At 27.2% G+C, this 11,886-nt stretch overlaps 1 protein-coding gene across 1 annotated transcript; it reads left to right on the top strand.

The window, feature by feature from the left end:
• Positions 1-7,130: 7,130 nt before the first annotated feature.
• LOC101503246 (organic cation/carnitine transporter 4-like) lies at positions 7,131-10,924 on the top strand. The gene is made up of 3 exons (XM_004487684.4): positions 7,131-7,594; positions 9,470-9,854; positions 9,929-10,924. The coding sequence occupies exons 1-3, from the start codon at positions 7,204-7,206 to the stop codon at positions 10,707-10,709; spliced, it is 1,557 nt and encodes a 518-aa protein (XP_004487741.1). The 5' UTR covers positions 7,131-7,203; the 3' UTR covers positions 10,710-10,924.
• The last annotated feature ends 962 nt before the right edge of the window (positions 10,925-11,886 follow it).

The raw sequence follows: 11,886 nt of genomic DNA, 5'->3' as shown, positions 1-11,886 counted from the left end.
AGTGGGTTCAATCACGATATGACCAATTGAATCTCATAGAAGAAAAAAGAATGATAGCTTTGTGTCATGGACAGCTTTATCAGAAAAGACTCAAAAAAGCCTACGAGAAAAAAGTCTGTCCTCGAGAATTTCGAGAAGGAGAATTAGTGTTAAAGAAAATATTGCCCATAAAAAAGGATTCTCGGGGAAAGTGGATTCCGAACTACGAAGGACCATATGTTGTGAAAAAAGCTTTCTCTGGGGGAGCTATGATACTCGTAGAAATGGATGGAAATGAGCTTCCACTTCCAGTAAACTCAGATGCAGTCAAGAAATATTATGCTTAAAAAAAATATATAAAAATTGGGCTCGCTAGGTTGAAAACCTGAAAAGGCAACCTAGGCAAAAATTAGAGCATCCCGATGGATTGAAAACTTGGAAGAGCAGTCCATGCAAAAGTTAGGGATAACAAAAGAATCAAGCATTTCAAGTTGGGGGAGTTATTATTCTTAGAAGTTCTAAATTACAAGAATGACTAGCGTTTGTTGTCTCTCCAACTAAAGCTAAACACACTCCCCACATTGTAATCCATGTCTCATTTGCAATAAATGTACATTTTCCAATATCATTGTTCGATGTTGTGCCTTACACTTTTTCTAAACAAATTTAGTCTCATTGTTGTTTGTTCTAGCGTTTTTAAAAAAAATGTTATTTTAGGATAATAAATATGAGAATTTGAAATATATGAAAATATAAAAAAAAAATATCTTAAATATTTTGACGCTTGAAAATATATACACGAGAACGTGAGATATTTGGTGTATCAAAAATGAAGGGTAAGCATTTTAAATAATGCGCATTTGATTGACCTCAAGAAAAAGTGATTACACAAGAGTCATTGATCCTTTGAATCTTATAAGTGTATAAAGTCGCATAAGGATCGGGGAAACTAAAAAATAATAAAATAAATAAATAAAAAGGAATTTATCTTCATTGCATGCATCCTACATTTTTTTCTTTCAAATACTCACACATGATTTATGCCTCTTCACTCATATTTTACATATACTCAACAACTCCTTATATCATGCATAATGAGTTAATCATGCATATCTTATGTGTATATTTTATTTATATTCAACAACTTTTGTATCACATTATTCATTTTACTTTTGTATCACATTATTCATTTTAATCGACTCCCGAACTCAAAATCTGGTTTCAAAGACCATTTTTATATTTTTAAGGGTTTCCCAATATTTTCTCTATTTTAAAATATATTTTGGTGGCAACTCCATTGAATTCGTCTTGAATACCCCTCAACTAACTAACTACTTTCCTATATAGTAATTCAGTTACAACTGTTTAACTAACCTGTTTAGCTAATTCAGTTACAACTGTAACATTGAGGAAAACTCGAAATTTTAGGCCGCGACAATAAAAAACAAAGTACATTAGGTTAAGAACTTTTATATTATATTTAAAAGAATGTTGATAGTATTTAAAAAAAATGTTAGAATATATAAAAACTTAAATACTTAAAAAAAATTACAACACTTATATTAAATATAAATAAAAAATTTAAAAATTATTAAATGACGGTCATTTAGGGTGGGGATTGAGTATTATTTTTTAAGACTATTTAAAAAAAACGAAATTAGTCCAACTAGATAAAATATGTAGTCCAACCAACACTAAATAGGTGGAATATCCGTTTTGACAATTCTAATAAATAGATTTGAGTTTAATGGAAAAGGATAAAGTATTTTGAATTTTTATATATTTCATATTTGATATTCAATTCAAAGAGGATATTGGTTAATCTAGGTAGCAATAGAAATTAAAGAATGAGAAGATTGATTCAATTCAGGAAACATATTCAATATGTTCAAGTTGCAGTATTTGTTTATATTTTTTGAGATAAAAATATGAGTTTATTTAAAGATTTGATTTATGAATTTGATGAAAACATAAATTTTATAAAAGATGATAATTAATTTTTTTAATTTTGTTTGATGATGATGATAAATTTTTGGATAATTATGTAAAAAAAAGTATAAAATTGTTGACATTTTAAGACATAAATGATCAACTTGTTACTTAAAATTAAATAAAATATCAAATAAAAAAAATTAAAGACTAAATTATTTCTTCAAATAAAGTTAAAGGATCGCGTGAGATATTTTGCTTATAATGCCAATAGCACCTTTGCTTCACAATTTTACATTTTAATAACCACATATATGGTTTTAAGCATTCTCCAAATAAACTTAATATCTACGTACCACAAAAATTAAAATTACACAAATATATATATATATATATATATATAATAAATTATTTGTACACCTTAGCAGTAATAATCAAAATAGGTAGTATAGTGAATATAATTGTCAAAAAAAAAAGTTTGAATTGTTATTGTCTAAAATCTGCACTTTAAAATTATTTCTCAAGATAAAAAATCGAAATATTAAATCAGTATTATGAACCTATTCGTGTTTTGAGAAAGTTAAGGAACATAATTATATTTCAAGTTGATAATAGTGTAATTCAGTGAAATAATAAAATAATAAATGATAAGGGTAAAGAAATAACACAAGAAATATTTTGGTTCACCCAACATAAATTAACTGAGTCCTTACAACTTTTGGGATTTTTATTAGTAAGTTGAGCAACCTCACAACTTAATCTTCTTTCTTTAGTCATAGATGCTTTGATTATACACTTGTGTTTTCGTAGTCTTTAAAGGCTTACACAAATCACTCAAGTTTTCTCTCAACTAGCCAAATTTGATGGCACTTACAATAACATGATTTGTTTCGAATTTAATCACAGCACTATTATTTAAATCGGTTGAACTAATAACACACTCAAAAGTTTGATCATAACTAATTAAAATCATACTTCATTGAATCAATTTTTTTTAGAGAAAAAAAAAATCAAGACCTAACTGAAACATTTTTATTTAATATTTAAATAAGACGAACTTTAACCGAAAAATCAATCGAAACCAAATCATAGGAAAAAAAAAAACAAATATATTTTGTTTCCTTATTTATAACTATGATCTAGATATAAAGTATGCTCTCCCTTTTAATAATGACTATTCGCTATCAAAAAATCTATTGAACACATATAAATAGTTGTCTTAATGAATATCATCTAAACTTTTTATTGTATCTTAAAAATATTCATTTTCGACTTTCAAAAAATTATTTCTTTTAAAAAATTGACCTAACATGTCTTTTAATCTCTTTATTATATGTCTCATTATGGGATTAGTCTTTTTATAATTTATTTTTGGTTTGTTTTGTTGTGGTGAATAAAAAAAGGAAAAAGATGAAGACACTATTTTTCAATCTTTGTAGTCCATTATAACAGTTGCATAGCCAACTTTTCAATCCCACTTTTAAGTAAAGTTTAAATCAGTTTCTTCAACTTGCATATTTTTGTTTATCAGTAAGTAGTTTACAGGGGCATTAATATTTCTCATTATTGATTACAACAGTTTTAATATGTCATTCAGATTTTTAAATTAAAAAATTGTGATACAATATATTTTAAATGATATAATATATGATATAATGATGTTGAATGTTTAATTCTCATGAAATTACAATAAAATCTTGTAGAACTTCAATTTTAATTTGTAAAATTATTTACTTTTATAATTTAAGTAGTATCATATAAATAATTAATGCATCTAGATTAGCCCACATGATATTATATGTCACATCAATTAAAATATGTTAAGTTATTATTGTTTTAGATAAAAAAAATATAAGGGAGTGATATAAATTGTCTGATTTTAAAATAGAAGAACCAATTATAATAAAGAGATCAAAACTGCAATTAAATTGATTTTTTTTGTTACATACTATAATAGTAGAGCCGTCAAAATGGACCGGTCTGAAAATTCGTTCTAAAATATTGGGCTTAGGGTTACCAAATAAAGTTGTACTAAACTTTATTTTGAAAAAAATTATGTAAAATATTTAACACAATTAAAAACAAAGTACATAGGTTAAGAACTTTTATATTATATTTAAAAGAATGTTGATAGTATTTAAAAAAAAAATGTTAGAATATATAAAAACTTAAATACTTAAAAAAAAGTATAACACTTATATTATATATAAATAAAAAATTTAAAAATTATTAAATGATGGAGTAATTTGAAAGTCCGCAACCCATTTAGTGCGGGGATCGAGTATTCTTTTTTAGGACTATTTAAAATTAAAAAAAAGTAGTCTAATCAGATAAAATATGTAGTCCGTTAAGGTCAACTCTAAATAAGTCGAATAGTTAGTTTTGATATTCAATCATATTTGATATTCAATTCAAAGAGGATATTGGTTAATCTAAGTACAAGAGAAATTAGAGAATGAGAAGATTGATTCAATTCAGGAAACATTTTCGGTATTTTCAAGTTGCAATATCTGCTTAAATTTTTAGAGATAAAAATATGAGTTTATTTAAATATTTGACTTATGAATTTGATGAAAATATAGATTTTTTAGAAAATGATAATTAATTTTTTGAATTTTATTTGAAGATGATGATAAATTTTTGGATAAATGTAAAAAAAGTATAAGATTGTTGATATTTTAAGACATAAATGATCAACTTGTTACTTAAAATTAAATTAAATATCAAATCCAAAAAAAAAGAAAGACTAAATTATTTCTTCAAATAAAGATAAAGGATCCTGCGAGATATTTTGCTTATAATGGCAATAGCACTTTTGGTTCACAATTTTACATTTTAATAACCACATATGGTTTTAAGCATTCCCCAAATAAACTTAATACGTAAGTACCGTAAAAATTAAAATTACAAACAAACAAAAAATTATATATATATATATATAAATTATTTGTACATCTTATCAATAATAATCAAAATAGATAGTATAGTGAATATAATTGTAAAAAAAAAAAAAAAAAGTTTGAATTGTTATCGTATAAAATCTGCATTTTAAAATTATTTCTCAAGATAAAAGATCGAAATATTAAATCAGTATTATGAACCTATTCGTGTTTTGAGAAAGTTCCATAACATAATTATATTTCAAGTTGATAGTAGTGTAATTCAGTGTAATAACAAAATAATAAATGATACGGCTAAAGAAATAACACAAAAGAAATATTTTGGCTCATCCAACGTAGATTAATTCAGTCCTTACAATTATTTGTGAGATTTTCATTAGTAAGTTGAGCAACCTCGCAACTTAATCTTCTTTCTTTAGTTATATATACTTTGATTATATACTTGTGTTTTCTTAGCCTTTAAAGGCTTACACAATTCACTCAAGTTTTCTCTCAACTAGCCAAATTTGATAGCACTTACTATAACATGATTTGTTTCGGATTTGATCACAACACTATTATTGAAATAGGTTGAACTAAGAACACACTCAAAAGTTTGATCCTAAAATGTATGTCAAAGAATAGAAGTGTATTTCTTGATAATTGAAGAGAATTTTGATAGTTTTACGCTTAAGAAAGTGAAATATGTTTAATTGTAGTCTCTTGAAGATTTATGTTTAAAGCACCTTCTATTTATAGATTTGGGAATGCTCTTTGTTGATGTAAAGGATGCATATAACCGTTGGACACATGTCTTAAGGTATTAGAGTGTGTTGCTTAAATGTCCTTTGCAATTTGGGTAATCGTCCTCTTCTTTTTAGGTAATTATTCCTTTCATTGAGAATTTTTTTTTATAATCGTTTCCTTTGTATGAAGACATCATCATGAGTATGAAGACATTTTCTTCTGTTATGAACATGATAGAGGAGTTTGATCATCCTCTAGACAGCTTGAGACAGTCTGTTATGAGCTATAATTAGGATTTGTGAGCTTGCAATAAGTTGTCGTTTGTACTTGCAATGCAAAATATTTTCTTCTCAACGTCTTTGTGTCTAAATATCGTTAACTCTAATGAACATGCATGAATGTGATTGGAAACAAAATCAAATTTTCGTAACATGTGGATTTGTCTTTGCGCACGTAAATAATGTCATTTTATCTATTTCAAAATATTTATTTTATTTTGTGTCATACGAAAATGTTCATTTGTACTATATTTCATATTCTTTTTGTTTGAATAATAAAAACAATATTCCTTCTTATTCCATTTATGTTTAAATGTTATTACTGATTGTCATCAGTTTTACAATTAATGAAACTGATGATAAAAATTTCCAGTTTTGAGGATCTTGTGCTCATAGATGAGTATGTTTCAAAAACTTGTTTAAGTTTCTTATAAACATGTCTTATGATTAATATATTTAAGAATACATATTAGATCACTTAATAAAATCAAAATTAGTTAGATTTTTTTCTAATTAAAATTTGTTATCAATAAATTATCTTAAATAAGAAATTTTGCCTCAACAAACAAGACATACAAATATGTATGCTAATAAACAATAATCATATTCGAAAAGTTATTAGACACTAAATATAAATATATATGTTCACTTTCCAATCAAAATTTAGATTAATCTTATAACTAAAGAAATTTTTTACGGTGCATTTATCAATTTGACATATGTATGAATATATCTGGTCTTTAAATTAATAGATAAATGAGTTACTTTTTAAAAATTATTTTCTATTATTTAAAAAATTATAATAATTAAATATTATTTACCAAGAGTATTAGCAAAATAATTTTTGTCTTCTAAATTTTATTATTTATAATAGTAAATATTAGTTTTTTTAATAATACAATATAAAAAATTAGTATAATACATATAAACAATGAAAATAATGTTGTTTTCTTATGAAATAATTTTGCTAAAATTCAAAAGTTGAAATATAATATCTTTTATCCATAAAAATAATAATTAATTTACAAAAAACAATATACCAAAATTCTTCCATTTATGAATGTACCGTAGATGATCCACTATCTAAATCTAATCACTTTTGATATTTAAAGTAAACAAAATCAATAAATTTTCAACTTACAAACAAATATGAGAAGAAAAAATAATGGTACGAAAAAGTTTTTCTCATAAACTGTCAAAATTATCTAAACTATATATATTAAAGCGTGTAAAGTAAAAGATGTATGATCGATACGAAAAATAAATATAAAGAATATTCTCCCAAAAAAAGCATTATGCACCATAAATATTAGGGGCTTTACGTATACAACCGAAACTTATTGCGTAAGGAACTTATTATCAAAGTAGAAGGAAAATAACAAAGTGCAGTGATGGCCACCACGGTGTCCTCAGAATCCAATTACCGTTTAGGGACTAATCCGGCACGGCCGACGAAGATGCATATCGACGAGATGTTGCAGAATTACTGCGGCGAGTTCGGTCCGTGGCAACTAAAACAATTTATCTTAACAAGCATTGCATGGATCCTCATGGCTTTTCATTCCATGGTCATGATTTTTGCCGATCGTGAACCCCATTGGAATTGTCTTGATAATTCTAGTTGTGATGCCGCTTCTCATAACGTCTGTTCCCTCCAAACGGATTTGTGGGAGTGGACCGGAGGCCGCGGAAGCTCCACCGTGTCGGAGTGGGGTTTGATTTGTAGTGAAAAATATAAGGTTGGATTGGTTCATTCCTTGTTCTTCGTTGGCTCTTTGATTGGTTAGTTCACTTTCTTTAATCTCTTTCAATTTTGTTTTTTATTTAAACAATTAAACAATGAGAATGTAAAAATATAAGTTTTTCTATTAGTGACTACTCCTTCATAGTTATAAGATTTTATCAACAAATTTTAGAAAATTTGAAAAGTTAATTGTATAATTAAATTTGTTAACTTGCTTTTTTAAATTTATTCTTAATGAGAAAGAGTTAATTAATTTACTTTTCTCATCATAGTAATTATTGTTATTATAAAAAAATGTAAAATAATTAATTCAGTTTTAAATTCATTTATAAAAGATATTATAATTTTATCTAAAAAATCTTATACACATTAGTGATGTTACTTAGTACAATAGGTATTTAAAAAAAAATATCACTAAGGTTAGAGTTTTAAATTAAAAAAATTAATCATATACTAAAATAATGGATCAAATTAATTAAAGAATAACATATATAAATTTTCTTGCATTTCGATTTTTTTTTTATCGTAACATTTAGTCTTTTCTTAAGAAAATTAAATTAATGATATACTAGTTATCGTTCAGCCTATGAAGATTGATATTTATATTGCTTTTTACATAGAAAAGTATGAGAAACTAAGACATGACAACCCAATCATAAAGAGAATCAAAGTTGCATCTAGGAATGTCGGTAGTTTTTTCTTAGTAATCTTTTTTATTGGATGAAACGGTACATAATCTGCGGACTTTTAGTAGATATTATCTCCTAAAGTGTATCATATATATCTAAAAATATTTATATAGTAAACAAATATGATGTCATTCTCCACCCTGTTGCCAAGAAAACTATTTGCGGGGCACTTTATTATTAGCCCCAGAATATGATGTCATTCTCCATATAATTGCTTTTTTTAGAATGGGTAATGCTCATGGTATCAAGCTTTATACGATTGTGAAAGTGGAGTAAAGAGGAGAGAAATAAGAAAAGATCAAATAGAAAAAAAGAGTAAATGAAAATCAGATCAGATAAGAGATATTTTCTATTAATTCAATGTTAGATTAGATAAGAGATACATACAATAAAGAGAAAGGAAAGGAAACGCAAAAGGTGAAATAAAAGAAATAATTTAATCTATAAGTAGCAATTTTGTAAATAGTTTTAAAGAGACATCAAATCATATTTAACTTTTAAGAAATCATATTTGCACATCAAATTTGACATAGGAAATGGACACAATATCAATTACAGATTGGTTGTGTGTACATAGAGATCGATTTATATAGGATGATGCCAAAATAAGAGATAAAACATTGTTTTTTCATATATATATATATATATATTGTCTTTGTCAAAATTTATATTTAAATATTATTTATCTTTTTCTTTGAGATATTTTTGTAAGTATATAGAAAATAATATTATATGCTAATATATATCTAAAAGATAAAATTTAAATACAAAAAAAATACATTAATATTTAAATAAAAAGATGTGGAAAAAATAAATCAAATTGTTTGAAAAATTAATATTAATATTTTAAAACTCGGATTAATTATTGACGCAGTCCAAATACTATATCACCTTTTGAATCAGTAAAATATAAGTGGAATTACATTAATGTATACTCAATTCGTATTAAAAAAAAATAATAATTACGTAAATTTTGTGAAACTTCGTAAATTAAAAAAAAAAACACAAATTTAATAAATTTCATAATGAAGCTTCAAATGAGTTTCAACATCCAAACATAACAAGTTCTAAAACATTGTCATACATGTTAACCTGGATAACCCAACAGTTAGCTTCTAAATTAAATTGAATTAATTAAACTAATTTACTCATAACTCTCTTCAAATAATTTACTCATTACAATTTTATTGAACATATTCTATTTACTATTTTATTGCCTTTCAGGTGCTGGAATATTTGGACATCTCTCGGACTCTTTCCTAGGAAGACGAGGGTGTTTAGCAGTGGTTTGTGCCCTAAATGGAGTTTTTGGTTGCTTAACACCATTCTTTCCAAATTATTGGACCTATGCTCTCTTCCGCCTCCTTACTGGTTTTAGCACCGGAGGCGTTGGCCTTTGCGCCTTCGTTCTCGTCACTGAACCCGTTGGTCCAACCAAGCGCGGCGTCGTTGGAATCTCCACCTTTTACTTCTTCTCCGGCGGCATTGCTATTCTCTCCGGCATAGCCTATATCTTTCAAAAATGGCGCCATCTCTACATCGCTTCCTCTATCCCCTCCTTTCTTTACCTTCTCCTTGTGCTTCCTTTCCTATCCGAGTCCCCAAGATGGTAATTAAAGTTAAGTTATATGAAAGAAAAACACAAATATTTTTCATATGAATTATATCTATATTTTCCAATAGGTACCTTGTTCGTGGGAGGGTAAGCGAGGCCATGAAGCTTATGTCAACCATTGCATCTTTCAATGGGAAGCACATTCCCGAAGGGGTTATCCTTGCACTAGATGATGAAGTGTCAGCAGCTAAAGAAAATGAGTTATGCAACAATCAAAGTTATATGGAAAATAAGGATCCACTAGGTGGGTCCATTGTGGATGTGATACGCTCCCCAATCACACGTAAAAGGTTATTGGTAACCGCGGCACTTAACTTTTTTGGTGGTTTAGTATACTATGGTCTCACCTTAAATGTGGCAAATTTCAAAGTCAACCTTTATCTAAATGTGTTGTTGAATTCTATGGGGGAAATGCCAGCTTTTATGATAACAACAATGTTAGTTGATAGGTTAGGAAGGAAACCATTGATTGTAGGGACAATGTGGTTTAGTGGATTATTTTGCTTGATGGGGAGTTTGATGAGAAATATTGGGGTGTGGAAAGTAATTAAAATGGTGTGTGGTGTTTTGGGGATATTTGGGATGGCAGGAACTTATAACATATTGTTTATTTACACGGCGGAGTTGTTTCCTACGGTGGTGAGGAATTCCGCCCTTGGTTGTAATGCGCAGGCGGCGCAATTAGGGGCTATATTGGCACCATTTGTGGTTGTTTTGGGAGGTTGTTTTCCGTTTGTGGTGTTTGCTCTATGTGGAATTGTGGGTGGAGTTTTTGTGTTTTTTATGCCTGAGACCATGAACATGCCTCTCTATGATACATTTCATGGATTGGAGAATGGACATCCATAAAATTGCTTCTTTTTAAATGTAAATATGATGTTAAGTGCTTTTGGTAAATGTAACTTTTTATGAAGCACTTACTATGATGCTTTGAATTTATTTCCCTCACTCTTCCTTTCACCTCTCTCATCTCATTTTGTTCTTGTCAAACGTTGATGTCTTCTCTTTCTCTACCACCACTTGAAGAAGTGGGGAATCCTAAATTTAAATTCAAACGTGTTGCATATCAATGTCTTAGAGTTACCAATTGATTTGTATATTATATCGTATTTTATTATGAGCATCAAATTTTTTTTTCAAATTAGACTTCTCATATGCTACAACATTTTTACCAAGCTAGCATTGATTAATGAAAAACCATGGGCTCCGCAAACAGTTTTCGGCCCAATTTTTATATGGCCTTTACAATAACATAGTCTCTGCAACAATTAGTATTAGTGAGCATAAAGGAGGACTACGTCAACTTTGGATTTTAATTATTTAAAAGACAAATATGTCCAAAAACAAATTTCATTGAGAAAAGGTATGTTTCTTTTGAGAAAGGATTTAATTTATTAATTTATAAATACTATTAATGTAAACAATTTTTATACTGTTAATCAATCACAACCGTTAATTTAATAAAAATATTTTATTTTTATCAAAATCATATCTAAAATTATCCTCATAAATAATTGTAATGCTCATGTAAAACATTTTATAACTGTATATAACAATTAAACTCTTTAAAAAATAGGAAAAGTTGACAACTTCAATCATTTGGTTTAAAGGATTGAGCACGAAGAGAGACAAAAATCTTTACTACTTTATTTTTTGGGGTCTCCCCAGAGTTAGAGACAATTTTGTACTCTTTATTTGAATAAAGCCCTTTAAAATTGCTGGACTAAGAGAGAGTAATGAACAATCTAACTTTTTTGTTTTTTATGACATGGGAATCTAACCTCTGACCTACTTCATTTGTTATTATTAATTATATATATATTACTATTACGATTAACAATTTCCAATTTAATGAAGTCAGATTTAAAAGATACAAGACTTAATATTATATATAAAAGACCTTCTATTTTGTGTAATATTATATATAAGACCTTTCAAAGAAGCAACTGTTGACATTGACTGCGTTGATGTAAAACTTTCCGAAAACAACATAATAAGTGAGTAACAGAGCAACTAAGAACATCAT

This window comes from Cicer arietinum, chromosome 1 (assembly GCF_000331145.2).
Source record: "Cicer arietinum cultivar CDC Frontier isolate Library 1 chromosome 1, Cicar.CDCFrontier_v2.0, whole genome shotgun sequence".
Lineage (NCBI taxonomy): Eukaryota > Viridiplantae > Streptophyta > Magnoliopsida > Fabales > Fabaceae > Cicer > Cicer arietinum.
Note: the sequence above shows the minus strand (reverse complement) of the source record. Positions and strands in the feature narration are given on the sequence as shown.

Bases quoted from the DNA above. Each gene is read 5' to 3' on its own strand.
- LOC101503246 (XM_004487684.4), top strand. From the start codon at position 7,204: ATGGCCACCACGGTGTCCTCAGAATCCAATTACCGTTTAGGGACTAAT. The intron at 7,595-9,469 runs GTTAGTTCACTT...ATTGCCTTTCAG, and splicing joins CTTCGTTGGCTCTTTGATTG to GTGCTGGAATATTTGGACAT. The intron at 9,855-9,928 runs GTAATTAAAGTT...ATTTTCCAATAG, and splicing joins CTATCCGAGTCCCCAAGATG to GTACCTTGTTCGTGGGAGGG.